The 16,923-nt window shown below is 40.0% G+C and overlaps 1 protein-coding gene across 3 annotated transcripts in view; it reads left to right on the top strand.

The window, feature by feature from the left end:
• Positions 1 to 16,923, top strand: part of nnt (nicotinamide nucleotide transhydrogenase) — a 58,109-nt gene that overhangs the window by 20,054 nt on the left and 21,132 nt on the right. For all 3 annotated transcript variants that reach the window (XM_003216224.4, XM_008102818.3, XM_062972428.1), the window contains 11 exons: positions 1,318 to 1,406; positions 2,103 to 2,290; positions 3,899 to 4,032; positions 4,479 to 4,670; positions 4,957 to 5,110; positions 7,523 to 7,684; positions 9,306 to 9,416; positions 10,282 to 10,427; positions 11,872 to 12,067; positions 14,782 to 15,015; positions 16,210 to 16,370. In XM_003216224.4, the coding sequence (XP_003216272.1) occupies positions 1,318 to 1,406; positions 2,103 to 2,290; positions 3,899 to 4,032; positions 4,479 to 4,670; positions 4,957 to 5,110; positions 7,523 to 7,684; positions 9,306 to 9,416; positions 10,282 to 10,427; positions 11,872 to 12,067; positions 14,782 to 15,015; positions 16,210 to 16,370 (1,767 nt within the window). The remainder of the gene's footprint in view (positions 1 to 1,317; positions 1,407 to 2,102; positions 2,291 to 3,898; positions 4,033 to 4,478; positions 4,671 to 4,956; positions 5,111 to 7,522; positions 7,685 to 9,305; positions 9,417 to 10,281; positions 10,428 to 11,871; positions 12,068 to 14,781; positions 15,016 to 16,209; positions 16,371 to 16,923) is intronic.

The raw sequence follows: 16,923 nt of genomic DNA, 5'->3' as shown, positions 1-16,923 counted from the left end.
TTTACCTAGACCATGCAAAGTTTGGTATGCTAGTGGCTAACAACCATGGCAACAATAGCAACGGAAAGACAAATCTGTTATTGGGTTGCTGTGAGTTTTCTGGGCTATATGGCCATGTTCCAGAAGCCCAGAAAACTCAGTAACCCAGTGATTCTAGCAATGAAAGTCTTCGACACAAATCTGTTATTATATGTGCCTTTAGTCATTTACGACGTGTGGCAATTTTGTCACAGGGTTTTCTTGTCAAGATTTGTTCAAGGTTTGCCATTGCCTTCCTCTGAGGCTGAGAGACTGACTTGCCCAAGGCAAATCTACCAATTCTGAAAAGCCTCTTTGGTGCCTTATTTTTTCCCAGCCCTTGTACGTTGTTATTGTCAGTGCCTACACTCTTATGATTATCCCAGTGTAATACATTAACAAAATTCTAGCCTTAGTTATTTGTTTGGTAGGTTTCTTAGTTTGCTGGGGCTTGGCATGTGTGTAACCAACACAAATATTTGTATTGGGAAGGATGCTTTTGTAGCAATACTTTTTATTTGAGCATACATAACGGAGTGCAAGATACTCATGTGTAACAGAGCAGGAAATGTATTTGATTTTCCACTTCCAACTTAAAAGTGAGGAAAGATTGATCATGGTGTACTTTAAAAGAAATTCAATCTGTTCGGGAATGCAGTGTGTGCAATGGGGCAAGGGGAGAAGATACAGAGGGGGCATTTGAAAATTTCCATGAAGTATGGAAATTGGTACTAAATGCTGATCTGGGAGGGAGAGTTAAGTTCATATCTGGGAGCAACATGGTAACCATTTCGAAGTTTACCACCTATAGAGTGTATATTTTGTGTCAACGTAACTCTGGATCATTTCCTCAAAGGCTGAATTTGTTGACCTAAAACAGATATTTCAGACATTAGTTCTCAGAATTTCTGACCACTGATCAAGCTACTCGAAGTTGAAGTTCAAAACAGCTGAAGGACCAAAGTTTGGGAGTTACTGGCCTAAAACCATCTGAACCTGTTATCCAGCTTCCTGTACTTTCACAGATGACCAGACACTCTGATTTGGAGAAACTTAAAAATATTTCTGTAGATCCCTCCTTTGGTTCATTAATGAAGAACATTGCATTTTTTCTGAACTGTAACTGAACTATGCTGACATTGATTGCATGATATTTTCCTTGGTAAGAGGTAACCCAGTTCGACTTGCCAGCCTGCTGGAAATACGTTGATTCAGCAAACTTTCAAGTGCTCTGTGTTAATTGACCAGACTGTCGTTTGTTGGTGGGTGACTTCATTGCAGTGCCTTTTTTGGACACAGGTTCTGATCATTGGAGGTGGAGTTGCTGGTTTAGCAGCGGCAGGAGCAGCGAAGTCAATGGGTGCTGTTGTCCGTGGGTTTGATACCAGGTACGTTCTTGTGTGTATTATTACTCATATTCATCATTGAGCATCCAACTTCTTGCACTGTAAGTGGACATTGGATATGATTCAGAGGAATGCTGCTTTGAATATCTCTGGATCAAATGTCTCTGTGTTCTTTGTCACACTGTATGAATGCATATTTATGTTAGGGTCAATAATAAGTGTTTGCCCTGTACCTGGTAATTTGCTGAACTATATTTTACCTGGCACCATTTGCCAGCTTCCTGGTTTTGTATTTGTTTTGTGGTTATCTGTGGGGCTTTCACTTCGGAGTTTCTTTGAATTGTTTGCAGATGAGGTTTTAGATACCTCAGCTTTTAATTCCAGAGTTATGTGCACATCTCATTAATATTGTCACCACTTTGCTGTCTTGTTTCTTAATTGACAGTCCAAAAGTAGTTTCAGCTGATTTTTCATATTAAAATGTACATTGGTTACAAAGTGGAGAGCTGGGAATCTCTCATTGGTTTTTCTATTAATGATAATATGGAAAATATGTAATACTCTGCTGGAATGAAGTTTAAAATCTGTAAAGCTGATGTTTATGTGATATTGTTTTCTGAAGGTGCGTATTAGATTCAGTGGTGCACTAGATTTGAGTAAATATGGTATTTTATAGGTTAAAAATTCACAGTGTTGTCCTTTCTACTTTCACCTTTCTGTTTGTTTGCTTATTTCTAGGGCTGAAGCACTGGAACAATTCAAATCCTTAGGAGCCGAGCCTTTGGAAGTTGACCTCAAAGAGTCCGGGGAAGGTCAGGGAGGTTATGCAAAAGAGATGTCCAAAGAGTTCATTGAAGCTGAAATGAAACTCTTTGCCAAACAGTGCCAAGACGTTGACATCATTATCACAACAGCACTCATTCCTGGTAGGTCTCCTGTGAAATAGACATGGCTTTTCTTTTAAACTGAGTATGGATTAGCAATACGTTTTGGGCCAGCTCAGCAGGTAGAAGGCCAAGAATGTACTATTCTGGCACTGAGATATTGTTGAAGAACATAAGGAACTTTCCTGGATAAGAGCAACATTTATTCTACCAATTATTTGCACAGCAGGGCTGTAGCCAGGGCGAGGTTCAAACCCCCCCTCCCCCTGCAAAATATATCAGGCCAAAAGAAACCTGGTTTACTTATGAATTTTAACTGGTTAACCAATTTATGAGTAAACCAGTTTTTTTTTAACCTGACACATTTCAAGGGGGTCGGGGATTGAACTTTTACCCCCCCCCCCCCCAGGCTACTGCCCTGTCCATATGCCGGTGAAAAGAAAACAAATCCAGTATGACAGGAGTAGTCTTCTCCCACTGCTGCTCTTGAACAAGCCAAACTCAGTGACAGTCTTGCTCAATAAGGTGCCATATATTTCAGCCATTGACTGATATCCTCCATGAATTTGCTTAATACGTTTGGGAGATTAAGTTTGTGGACGGATATTAAAAGTTTACGTTTTGCAGTTCATTAGATATAATCTCACAAATGTGTGTAATGACAAAGTGCTTGGCATATCTCCTTTTGGCCCACCTAGATGTTTCATTTGTGTTTGAGACGAGAGAAAGCTAACCTCTGCAACTGTGCCTCATCTTATCCATTGTTAATGTTTGTGGCACTCCCTTTACAGAAGCTTTCTTGAGGTCATAGTTGGAGTGGATGCTGATGCTTCAAGAGTTTAAGACAGGCTCCCCAGCTTGGTGCCTTCCAGCTGTGCAGGCTGTAGGGTTGTGGCAGATTTGGAAGGCACCTGATTGACGAATTTTACCTGAAGGTATTTCCCATTCAGGACTCCTGTTTTTAGTGTAAATTTTAATTTTCTGCACAGCACCTAGTTTGGAAATGACAGGCTGCCAGTCAGCTTATGTAAATTAATAGCATTATTGGATGAAGAGCTCCTTTTGTGAAACTCTTTGATGATATTTCCTTCATTATGTAACACTCAGAATCAAAGGTGATAATTTGGTCATTTAAGTTGATAAAGTAATATTAAATCATTATGCTGAAAGAAATATGTACATCTCAGCAGTAGTAACTTCAGCTAGACTTCTTGATAGCACCTCACATTGTTGTAGCACTACTAATAAAATGGGACACTTATTCTATCTTAAAGGATTTTTTTAATGATATTAGTATGGAAGACATAAGAATCAATGTTTTCATCTAGATTCCCCAGATGTTTATTTTCAATTGAATGGACAGCTTTTCTTCTTCCCATGCTGGTTTGTTGTGGTCCCATTGGAGGATATGAAAGGCAGAAAAGGAGTCATCCTGCTTCCTGTTGAACCTGTGATCAGACTTCATAGCTACTGAAAAGAGTAAAAATTTTGGGTAGGAAAATATATAAGAATGTGTACAGTTCTGTCTAGAAATTCAAAAGCAACAATTCGATTTTGTCTTTGCAACATTCTCACTTAAGAGAAGATAAACACCAATTAGCTTTTGAGTTGCAATTTATTCACATGACCTTGTATTGTGTTTCTCTGTAGGCAAAAAAGCTCCAATCCTGTTTCGAAAAGATATGATTGAATTGATGAAGGAAGGCTCAGTTGTAGTGGATCTAGCTGCTGAAGCTGGAGGGAACATTGAAACTACAAAACCAGGGGAACTCTACATTCACAAGGTAGTACCTTCTTCATAGCTTCACTTAATTAAAAAAAAACTAGCTGCATAATTGTGCTTTATAGAAATAGACTCATTCCATTAGACAACACGAAGTTACAAAAGTGCAGATACTTCAAACTAGACATTTAAAATTCAGTGGATAACATCTCCAAGAATATAAGCAAGCTGATTAATGTTTCTTTTAGAAATATTTGAAAGCTTTTCTGTATCGTTTATTGAAGATAGCAACTACTTAGAACTATTTATAACCGTGGAATAATTTAGATATAAAGGTCTACGCAGATTTTTAATATAAAAGAGTTTCCAGATGTCCTACATAATTAATCAGATAATGTTCTTAGTATTGCATATAGTGGTTTCTAATAATGGGATTTTTTCACAGCCTGTTTCCATAAATGGTGTCTCATCTTGTTTATTCATAAACCCCTATTTTGGTGCCTGCAGGGAATTACACACATTGGTTACACAGATCTTCCTAGCCGAATGGCTACCCAAGCCAGCTCCCTGTATTCCAATAACATTACCAAGCTCCTAAAAGCCATCAGCCCAGACAAAGACAACTTTTACTTTAACCTAAAGGATGATTTTGACTATGGTACTATGGACCATGTTGTTAGAGGAACAGTGGTAATGAAGGTGAGTGAAGTGTTTTTTTAAAGTAAGCTTGTTTTATGTCATTGAAATAATGACCTGTCCTTTGTTTTGAGATTCCCCCAAATAACTGTTTAAGAAAGAGAGGGTTAGTTGCATTTGTTATGTTATTGTTAAGATTGGTTTGAGAAGGTGCAGAATTGCTACAAATACCAGTCTCATCTTCATGTTTTCCATTTGATTTTGTGTTGGCAAATGAAAGCAAGATTGTTGCAGAATAGTAGTCTAGCTCCTCTGATCTCTTGGATAAACTATAGCTGCTTTTTCTCAGGATGGAAAGGTGATTTTTCCAGCACCTCTTCCAAAAAAGATTCCCCAAGCAGCACCTGTGAAGCAGAAGACAGTAGCAGAGATAGAAGCTGAGAAAGCTGCCACTATTACACCCTTCAGGAAGACAATGACCACTGCCTCTGCGTACACAGCAGGTGAGAAACAAGTGTAGCACTTCGACCATTCTGCAAAATCTCCTGGAAAAATGGCTTAATCTGGTTTCAGGCCTGGCTATGGAGCAAATACAGCTTCGGTCACTTTGGTGGATGACTTATGAAGAGAGGTAGAGTGTTTCACTGTTGGTTCTCCTGGAACTATCAGCGGCTTTTGATACCATTGACCATGGTATCCTCTTGGGTTATCTCACTGGGATGGGACTGGGAGGCACTGTCCTTCCTGGAGGGACGTACCCAGAAGGTGGTGCTGGGAGATTCCTGTTCGAACCCCTGATGATTGACCTGTGGGATTCCTCAGGTTTCCATTTTGTCCTCAATGCTGTTTAAAATGTGCATGAAACCGCTGTGAGAGGTCACCTAGAGTTTTGGAGTTTGGTGCCACTTATATGCAGATGACACCCAACTCTACTACTCCTTTCCACCTAATGCCAAGGAAGTTGTCCTGACCCTAAACCAGTGCCTGTCATCAGTAATGGACTGGATGAGGACAAACAAATTGAAACTCAATACAGACAAGACAGGTGCTTCTGGTCAATGAGAAGGTAGATCAAGGAATTGGGTCCCAGCCCGTGCTGGATGTGGTTACATTCCTCCCTGAAGACACAGGGCTGCAGTTTGAGGATCTTTCTGGACTAGGCACTGAACCTGGAGGCCCAGGTATCTGTGGTGGCCAGGTGGACCTTTGCATAATTAAAACTTGTGTGGCCTCTGTGCCTGTTCCTTGAGAAGCCAGATCTGGCCATGGTGGTACATGCCTTTGTTACATTCCATCTGGATTACTGTAACACGCTCTACATGGGGCTGCCTCTGATGAGTGCTTGGAAACTTCAGCTGGTCCAAAGAACTGCAGCCAGGTTGCTCACTGGGACTGGATACAGGGAGTGGAAAAACCCCTGTTACAGCAGCTCCACTGGTTACCAATCTGTTTCCGGGCACAATTCTAAGTGCTGGTTATGACCTTTAAAGCACTAGACGGTCCAGGTCCAGGCTATTTGGCCAGCTGCATCTGCTTGCACAAACCTGCCTGGGCCCTGAGATCTTCAGGAGAGGCCCTTCTTTCGGTCCCACCTCCATCCCAAACTCAGTTTGTGGGAATGAGAGAGCGGGTCTTCCTTCTCAGTGCTTGGCTCTCGACTCGGAAACTCCCGGCCCAGAGAAGCCAAAGTGGCCCCCTCCCTGCTGTTATTCCAGCAGCAGGCTAAAACCTTTTTTACTCAGACAGGCTTTCAAAAAAGGAGGTTTTTATGATCATGTCAGAGGCCGCTGTGGTTTTATATGTTTTTATAGAATTAATCTGAATTGTGGTTTTTTAACTAATGATGTTTAATACAGTTTTAATATTTATATATTTGTATATTTTAAATTGGAGCCCCCACTGGCGCAATGGGTTAAACTCTTGTGCCGGCAGGACTGTTGACTGATAGGTCAGAGGTTCGAATCCGGGGAGAGCGGGTGAGTTCCCTCTGTCAGCTCCTGCTCTCCATTCAGGGACAAGTGAAATGTCTCCCACAAGAATGGTAAAACATCAGACATCCGGGCGTCCTTGCAGACAGCCAATTCTCTCTCACCAGAAGCGACTTACAGTTTCTCAAGTTACTCCTGACATGAACTTTTTTAAATTGTATTGTAATGCTTTTAATGTTAGCCGCTTTGAGTCTTCTTATGAAGCAAAAAAGTGGGATATAAATATAAAAATAATAATCATCATCATTAATGCTATCCAAAACTTAATGGCTGAACTTGACATAAAATCATATACATTATCTGTTACGAGTTGGATTGTACATTTTGAGTGTGAACCAAACTCGTCTCTCTTTTCCAAGGAAGACAGGTAATGTGTAAAGTAGGCATGGGCAAACTTCAACCTACCAGATGTTTTGGACTTCCAACTCCCACAATTCCTAACTAGCCTGCTATCTGTTAAGAACTGTGAGAGTTGAAATCCAAAACACCTGGAAGGCCGAAGTTTGCCCATGCTTGGTGTAAAGTGAAAGTCATTCAATATTTCATGTTTATGTGAATACCTGCCACAAGCTAAAACCTTAACCTTGTTTATGTAGCTGGGAAAACAAAGACATGAAAATGAAATCCAGTGAAATGTCTGAAGCCTTTCCATGTCATCTTAATTGGATTTCTATTGTTTGTGTGCTATTTAGACTATTTAAAAAGGCTACTTGGCCAAGATACCCTTTAAGAAACAAATATTTGTGCTTGTCTAACTTATAATTAAGTTGGATAATGGCAAAATGAAATAGTTTGACTTTTTGTGGATGTGCAGGATCTCCAGAGTGTATCTATGCTTAAAGCTCATTGTAGAGCATACAACATTTAGCTTTCGTTGATTTAACTGTTGCTGCCTTTTCCATGACAGTATTTTCTGTTTTCTTGCAGGGCTTGCTAGCATGCTTGGGCTCGGTTTGGCAGCTCCAAATTCAGCTTTCACTCAGATGGTGACCACATTTGGCTTGGCTGGGATCGTTGGGTACCACACAGTGTGGGGCGTGACTCCTGCGCTCCACTCACCACTCATGTCTGTGACTAATGCCATCTCAGGTACTGTAATGACTGCTTTAGAGCTCAGTAATGAAAATATATCTGGTAACATTTGTACAATACAGGGAATCTCAATAAAGCTAGAATTGATTTTAGTTCTTTGTTTGAGGATCCACATGCTGAAAAACATAGGTTTACTGATATATAATGTGCTGACAGATCCCAGTTTGCGTTCTTAACTATTTTTTGCAAAAATAATAGAGCCCTTGTGGCATCTTGGAAATTAATAAAGTTTTTGTGCCAGAAACAACTATAGTCTACTAACAACTATAGACTAAGCAACCTCAGCCAACCTATTACTTTCTAGATGTTCTGGCATGCAGCTCCCATTATCTCCAGAGTGGGTTTGAAAACGTAGCTGAAGAAGCTTCCCAGATCAGGTATAAATGAGGGGATTATTCTTTCTCACTTACTAGGGAGGATGTGAAAAGGAGCATCATCTAATTTCCTTGCTTTTAGCCAAAAGGTGGATACAGAGCAGAGTGGAGTCTGAACCCTGTAACCATAATGTTTAGGAGGGAAGGAGGAAACTAATTAAGAAAATACATACATCACCTGGAGTGTCTTTGCAAGTTACGTCAGAAATCAATGAAGTTTTGCGAACTATAGCAGGCTCCTCTCTTAGTTGAACTGGTGATTTGTACACAGCCCTTTTTTCTTGCCTGGAAATCAACCACCCCCCCCTCCGAAACTGTAGAATTTGTACCCATCTCCCACTTGAACAAAAAGCCAGGAAAGATTCATGGCTAGGCAACGGTTAAAAGCAAAAATCTATGTGCACTGAAAAATAACACTTAACTTTCCTGTATTCAGTGTCACATTGGATTTACTGAAATCTTTGTAATGAATCAGTAGAATGAATAAGGTAAGATCAAAGTTAGTGTTCTTTGGTCCTTAGCAGCTAAAAAAAGTCTTGCCATTTGACTCATAAAACCCCTGTCCCTCAACCCCAATTCCAGTTTAATAAGGAGGGAGTGACACAAATAATGTTAGCATGGTATATTGGTTTTAAAGCTGGTCTAGGACTCTGAGAGACCCCTTAGCTAGAGAACTTCACTGGATGACTTTGAGGAAGTCGCACACTCTCAGCCTCAGTGAAAGGCAAGTTCTTCCCTCTGAACAAATTCCACCAAGAATTTGCCTTAGGGTTCCCGAAAGGCAGAAATGACTTGAAGTCACCCAGAAACAAACAGCACAAGGATGAGAGATAGAGAAGACAATGAGGCAAATGGGAAGGGTGTCATCCAGATGCTTAGATGCAATTTGTATAGATTTAGTGCAAAAATTATTTATATCAAATGTACTGTATAAGAATTAGGACAGCACTGTGCATTCCTGCCCATCTTTCTATGATTGTTAGAGGATTCAATTATAAGTATCACTCTTATGTACTGTGGTGCCCTGGTTTTATGTTTTGGAGGTTATGTACGTAAATTTCACGTTATATGCTACCTAGTTTCAAAGCAACATAAATGTTTTTAAAAATAATTGTTGGTTCAAATGTGGTGATATTCATTATTCAAACAACATTGATTTGGAAGTTTATATAAGAGTCAGAAACAATTTTCTCTCTCTGTTACGCAAGAACATAAATAGGTGTTTGTTTCTTTGTTTTAAACAGGGCTAACTGCTGTTGGTGGACTGGCACTGATGGGGGGAAAATACCTTCCTGACTCGATTCCTCAAAGCCTTGCGGTTCTTGCTGCTTTTGTATCTTCTGTGAACATTGCAGGTAACAAATCATTTCCAGGTTTCTTGTTTAATATCTTCAAGAGCAGTGAGCCAAAACAGTGACATAAGGGACTAAGATAAGAGGTTTAATGTTGTTCCTTATTTGGATAGAGGGAGGGAGGAAGAGAGAGAGAGATTAAGAGAGAGTCACCAGTAAAATACAAGTTTTAGGCAGGTTAATTTGTTCATGTTCAACAAAAAAACAGCCTTCTGGTTTCATCAATGAGTGCAATGTCCCACAGTGTTTTACATTCATAATGTCAGTCATGGTTGTAGTAGATAGAAATGATTCAACTCATACTGCATGTTACTCAGCTTTCTCTCAGGGGTCATATTTAAAGATGTTCTGACTTTTTTCATGTTAAATTCCAATAATCTGGTTCAGGTGCTGTCCATTGCTTTTGTACAGGCCTGGCTTGTCCCAGAATTTTTGCCAGTGCCTAAGATCTAAAGCACTTCTTTCTTATTCACCTATTGAGTTTTCTGAACTGTGTTTGGCTATTTTCCTTTGCCTGTTGGACAGGCAACATTTTTGAGGAAACTTGCTTGATAACCCTGGCTTTGCATATGCTTCCTAAAAGTTATGCTTTCCCATGCACAAATCACACACCCACAGTGTCTGCCCAGCATGCAGCCAATGTGTGCAATAAACCAGACAGCTTCTGCATCCAATAACACATGCACCAGTACCTTTGGCCCTCCAGATCTTTTGAACTACATTTCCCACAATCTGCTGCTGTAGGCCATGCTGCCTCAAACGTTTGGGAGTTGATATCAAAAACATCTAGATTGTTTCTTTACTCCTGTGATAATACTCTTTCCAATCTAATATTGAAATCTAATTTTTGTCTTCTTTTATGGGAAAGGTGGCTTCCTGGTCACACAGAGGATGTTGGATATGTTCAAGCGGCCTACGGATCCTCCTGAGTACAATTACTTATACCTGTTACCAACTGGTGTATTTGTGGGTGGATATGGAGCAGCCCTCCAAAGCGGTTATAACATTGAACAGGTATAAAGAGACTTTGGGGATTCAAAGTACAATCTTTTAGCCTTCATCATATTTTAGAACATGCGAGTGCCATAATGTGAAGTTCAGGCTGAATTATTAACAATGTGGCAGATATTATGTGGTAATGTCATCTGCTTTGAGATGCACAGTTGGACATATCTTTTAACCTTGTTTTTCATATTATGTAACTTGTCATTATTGTTTTTATGTGATTTGTTTTATGTTGAATGTTCTTGTACTGTCTGTTTGAATTATTTAATCTGTTGTATTTCATAGCAGTGAATATTTGCCTTTTATGTTGTGAGTCACCCTGAGTCCCCACAGGGAGATAGGGCAGGATAGAAATAAAGTTTTACTTACTTACTTACACAGTTTCTCCTTGAATAAGTTCAGAATATCAATTTAGTATATTCCAGCCTTGTTCTTTCAACTGTATTTATTGCAGCAACTCTCTTGTGTTGAGCATGAGTGTTGTGCATATTTTGGATTTGCTTTCTAGCTAGCTATTTCAAGAGGTCTTCAGGGGTCTCCTAAATTTTCACAGTAAGAAATGACAAGGACAGTGCTAAAGCCCAGTGAGAGGCAGAAGGAACAAAAGAAAATGAACCCCTTTTCTGTTTTTGCTAAAGCTCAGTGCAAAATATGAAACTGACCTTGAATGTACCAGAGAACTTGCAGAGAAATGTGATTAGTTTTCTTGTTTTGTTTATCTGCACCTGGTTCCTTGAAATTCGTGAAGGATTTAGACATGGGTGTCTTTGTTTATGAAATCCATATCAACACCAGGCAGTCACCTGAGAGTGAAAAAGCAACATTGCTGATAAATTTGCTTCTTTGCTATCCATCTGGAAATAAGGGAATTTTATTTACAGCTAAACATATTTTTAGGAGAAAAGGGTCATCATCCAAATGATTTCTTCAAGGTTGAGCCAGTTTGGCTTTGTGTCAAATGCAAACTGTGGTCTGCCCTAGATGCCATTCCAGAAAGGAGGAGGGGCAAGTACAATTTGTTACATTCCAAATTTGTCAGATGTTTTTCAGAAGTTCCTATAATCTCAGCCAGTATAATCTTGAAACACTAGTCCAAAAATTCTTATCCAACATGGATAACAACATCTGTGGATACTCAAGTTCCATTGTATACAATGACGAGTAAAATGGCAAAATTAAGGTTTGCTGTTGGGATTTTAAAAAAATGCTTTCAAGCTTTGGATGGTTGAATCCATGAATACAGAATCCATTGATATGGAAGGCCAACTGTATGTAACTAGAAAGATGGGTTCTTCCTATCTTTGCCCTGTCTCCCCCCCCCCCCCCTCCAGTCTAATATAGCTTACATGTGCCTTTATATCTGATATCTGTAGCCAGTACTTGCCTTTTTCCTTACTCTTTATATTTTTATAACCTTGAGGTTTTAAACGCCTGTTCTGTTTCTGTTTCAAAGATGATGTACCTGGGATCAGGCCTTTGCTGTGTTGGTGCTCTGGCTGGCCTCTCCACCCAAGGAACAGCTCGGCTTGGCAATGCTTTGGGAATGATAGGTGTTGCTGGGGGCTTGGCAGCTACACTTGGAGGCCTGAAGCCATCACCTGAGCTGCTGGGACAAATGTCAGGGGCAATGGCCCTTGGTGGCACTATCGGTGAGTAGAGAGCTGAAACATCATAATCTGGTCTAGAAAAACCTGGACACACCAGATATAGCCACATTCTCGGCATATTCTTACTTCCCAATGATAGCACTTGTCATGACTTTTAAGAGTCATGACAACATCATATGGATTCCTGGGATTTGTAGTTTGGTAAGGCACTAGAAATCTCTGAGTGCAAGTTCTAAAATATCTTGGGATGCAGCCATGGAAATTAAAGTAGAATCATAGTGCTATAAGTGTGAAACAGCACTGGCTCACGACATGCCACTCTTGAGGGCCTTTGTACTTGGTAAGCTGTGCTCCTTCCCATTTACTTTCACCCTTAGCCAGGCCTGAAGGGGATAATGGGAACTATAGTCAAGAAATTAATGAAGGAACCACAGATGATGTAGGGATCCAGAACATAAAAATATCATGTTAATTTGGTGTTTCTGATTTATTGTTGTTAATGTAATTTAAAGTCAATGCTGATGTATGGTGATGTCAATTTAGGACTTTCTTGGTACATTTTATTCAGAGGAGGTTTGCCATTTCTTTCCTCTTAGGCCAAGAGGGTATGATGTGCTCAAGGTTTTATCCAATTAATGTCCACAGATTTGAATCCTAGTCCAACACATACCATATATACCATGGCAATTCAGTGTAAAAAATGTGCAGCTCTGTTCATATGTTGTGGCTCAAAATTAGAAATCTGTTCAGGATGGTGATCCAGTTTTGGAATGTCAGGCTGAGAAAGGTATTAGTGTGAAATTTTGGAGAACTGAAATTCAAGCACCACATTCAACATCTAGCTTCCTACATGAATTAATGACCTGTGCCTTACACAAGAAGCTTTGGCCTCTTGCTGGAGAAACATGTCTTTCCACTTCCCTCTCCTGCAGCATGCCTGGGGAGCCCCCAGCACATGACAAAGAACCCTTCAGTTCAATTTGACTGTTCTTTCCTTGTGATTTTGCTGTAATTAATGACATGGGACAGTGGCACAGGACTGAAGTGCATACTTTGGAATCTAGCAGGCAAAAGGCACAATGTACTAACTGTAATTAGATCTGAAGGAACTGAGTTCTATCCAAAGTCATAGAACTTTGGAAGATATAAATATTTAGTATAAAACAGCATCTGAATTTCTTGCAGCATAGATATTGATTGTTTTTAGGTGGCTTTGTGCTGGAGTTGTATTTACTGTGTAAGGCAGCTATGTTTTATTTGATTCTTGATTTATGAAGTCTCTAGAAATTCCATGTCATTGTTAATCTTATTGAAATTTTAGTCATACAGTAGAGTCTTGCTTACCCAACATAAATGGGCCGGCAGAACGCTGGATAAGTGAAAATGTTGGATAATAAGGAGGGATTAAGGAAAAGCCTATTAAACGTCAAATTACATTATGATTTTACAAATTATGCAACAAATCGACAGAAAAAGCGGATCAATAGAGTAACGTTATGTAGTAATTACTGTATTTACTAATTTAGCACCAAAACATTGCAATGTATTGAAAACATTGACTATAAAAACACTGCCTACTAAAAGGTAGACTGTGTTGGATAATAGAGAACATTGGATAAGTTAAGGTTGGATAAGCGAGACTCTACTGTAATAATAAGAAAACTAATGAGAACATGAGGGAGATATGACCTAAATATTACTGCAGCTCCTATTAGTCCTAGCCAGCATAGTTAGTGGTGAGGGGATGATGAGAAATGGAGCCTTACAACCTTCCCCATCTTTGATCTGTAGCTGTGACGCCCCTAGCTGCGAGAGCACTGGAATCCAATACACCGAGGCCAATAAACAGTCTAATATCTTTATTAAGGAATTAAGAAATTAAAACGAAAACAAGCAGAAAGTATAGTTCATCAATAGACCTTCCAGGAAAGGTCAAATATAGTCCAGTAGTATATTGTCCAATATATAATATTAGAGTTTAAAGTTTGTAATCCAAAAACCGAAATGCACTCAAACTTCCAAGCAGTTTGAGTGGGGAAAACGTCCAAGTCTTTCACTAGAGTTCAAAGCAAGTCCAAAGGCAAGGAATTGAAGACAAGGCTGGATACACGGCACGACAAGGCAAGGCTGGATTCACGGCAAGACAAGACAACACGGCTAGGCAAGGCACGGCAAGGCTGGAAGGTAGCGGACTTAAACGCAGTCCACACTTGGCTGGAAGCGAAGTTAATCCTCCAAACTGACACGTTGACTCCGCGCTGGCTAGCCAGCGCACAGAACTTTTAAAGAACTTCAAATCTCTTCACAGAGCAGGTGTCCAAATGCTCTTTTCCCAAGGGAAAAGAGCTAAAACAACATCTTCACCAGATGCGATCCTCCCTGAGAGTTCTCAGGGGAAAATAGGTTAATCAGCAGATTCCCTTGCTGCTAATTGCGCGCTTCGTCTTTGTCCAGCTTTCTCCTGTCTGTTCGTTTGCACAAACATTTTCCTATCAAAGGGAGGAGAGCTGGGAAGAGAAGACTCCGTTTCAAGGCCCTTTTTAATGAGCACTGAACTAGAATTGTCAATAGGGAACATCTGGAATGGGGCAGAGTCTTGCTGAATTGGCACTAAACCTGTTTCCTCATCACTGTTGTCCACAATGGAGTCAGGTTCACGGCCCAGGGGTCCATGGGACATCACAGTAGCTTAAATGATCACCATCATCATCATACAGAATAACAATAGCCTAATATCCTTCTTTTTGTTTTTATAGGCCTGACAATTGCTAAACGCATCCAGATTTCAGATCTACCTCAACTGGTAGCTGCATTTCACAGCTTGGTTGGCCTGGCTGCTGTTCTCACCTGTGTTGCTGAGTACATGATTGAGTATCCTCACTTTGCTACAAATGAAGCTGCAAATCTTACCAAGATTGTGGCATATCTTGGCACATACATTGGAGGTGTAACCTTCAGTGGCTCTCTGGTTGCATATGGAAAGCTCCAGGGTAATTCCATATTTCTCTTTTTAGATGGACTGTATGTGTTCATTCTCAAACATATACCTGTGTACTCAAAGGCATATAGAGCTATTGTCTCCATTCTTTTTTTGGCTTCATTCCCACTGAGATCCTAACTATGGATATGGATTGTATCACATCATGCCAACTATATAGAATTCTGATCATGATGCAAAATAGTACTTTTCAAAATGCTGTATATCTGAAGAAGATATTTTCGGGCATCACGGGATGGGGATATTTCCTCAGAATGTGTAAGGACCAATCAGTTGCTAAAGTAACTTGCTAATATATTCCGTTTATGTTTATTCAGTTCCAAGGATATGAAAAATCAGGGTTTTTTTTTCTGTGAATCTCACATGTATTTTCACCATCAGGTCACAATCATTTTTTTCTTCTTCCAAGGGAGTTAATGCATTACCACCACATTAACAAAAGGCATTTTTGTTTGAATGTTCCTCACTGAATAAAGCGTACCTATGTATATTTTTCATTTTTGTGCATTAATAGCTAATAACACTAACACTTTCAAAATGTATTTCCAACAATTTGTCTCTAGTCTTGGGAAGTAAATAATAGATGCAGTATGCTCCCCATTTCCATGGGGTTGTGTTTCTGAACTTAATTTGGAAACAGGAAACCATGGATAATAGAGAATTCAATTGAAATTAATGAATTCCTCCTCCTTAATGTCTTCATGGCAACTTCCTGCAGAAGTATACCTTAGAATCACCTGGAGGACCTAGAAAATTCCTGGAGATGACTTATTTTGTCTGATATGAATAGGTGAAACCATGAGTACAGGCCTCATGGTTATGGGAGTCATAAGATACTTTCATTGAGAATTTTGATTTTTGAATTCTTTTTTCCATCAGTCCAAACAGCCAATAGGTATGATATTAATCCAACCATTCTTGTTTGACCCATTGTTTGCATGGGGTCCTCATACTGGTTATTCCAAGTGAGATCATGAGGAAGTGATATTGTTTGTATCTTTGCTGCCGAGGAAGGTATTAAATGAACGACGCATAAGACAGACATGTTGAGATGTGTTGACAGGGGGTTAATACAAAAGGAGCTTGAAGGAGTTTGTGGTTTCCTAAACCCCTGACATTTTTGGCTTCCAATTTCTTTTCAACAGGTGGGGTCTACAATATGAGTGACACTATTTTATTCTTCCAGGTATCTTAAATTCTGCCCCACTTCTCTTACCCGGACGGCACTTACTGAACGCTGGTTTGCTAACTGCCAGTGCAGGTGGAATGATTCCTTACATGATTGATCCTAGTTACACAACTGGCCTCACCTGTTTAGGGTCTGTATCCGCTCTGTCTGCTGTTATGGTAAGTGGAAAGTCTCAGGTGTGAATGCAGCAAAATTTGAGGTATGATCTCAAGTGTTAATCAGGCAGTTCTATCCTTTAGGACAGTGATTCCTGACCTTTGGTGCTCCAGGTGTTTTGGACTTCTAAATCCCAGAAATCCCAACCAGCTTAGCAGCTGTGTTGCTGTGAGTTTTTCGGGGTGTTTGGCCATGTTCCAGAAGCATTCTTCCCTGATGTTTTGCCCATATCTATGGCAAGCTTCCTCAGAGATGGTGAGGTCTGTTGGAAACTATGCAAGTGAGGTTTATATATCTGTGGAAAGTCCAGGGTGGAAGAAAGAACTCTTGTCTGTTTGAGGAAAGTGTAAATGTTGCTATTGGCCACCTTGACTAGCATTGAAAAGTCTTGCAGCTTCAAAGCTTGGCTGTTTCCTGCCTGGGGGAATTCTTAGCAGCTGTTAGGAATTGTGAGAGCTAAAGTCCAAAGCAACTGGAAGACCAAAGGTTGGGAACCACTGATATAGGGAGTGGAGAATTGCAGAGTGATATGAGATATTGACAGAAAAATTCAAA

The sequence above is a fragment of the Anolis carolinensis genome, chromosome 2, assembly GCF_035594765.1.
Source record: "Anolis carolinensis isolate JA03-04 chromosome 2, rAnoCar3.1.pri, whole genome shotgun sequence".
In the NCBI taxonomy this organism is placed as follows: domain Eukaryota; kingdom Metazoa; phylum Chordata; class Lepidosauria; order Squamata; family Dactyloidae; genus Anolis; species Anolis carolinensis.
This window is presented reverse-complemented; position numbering and strand designations above follow the sequence as displayed.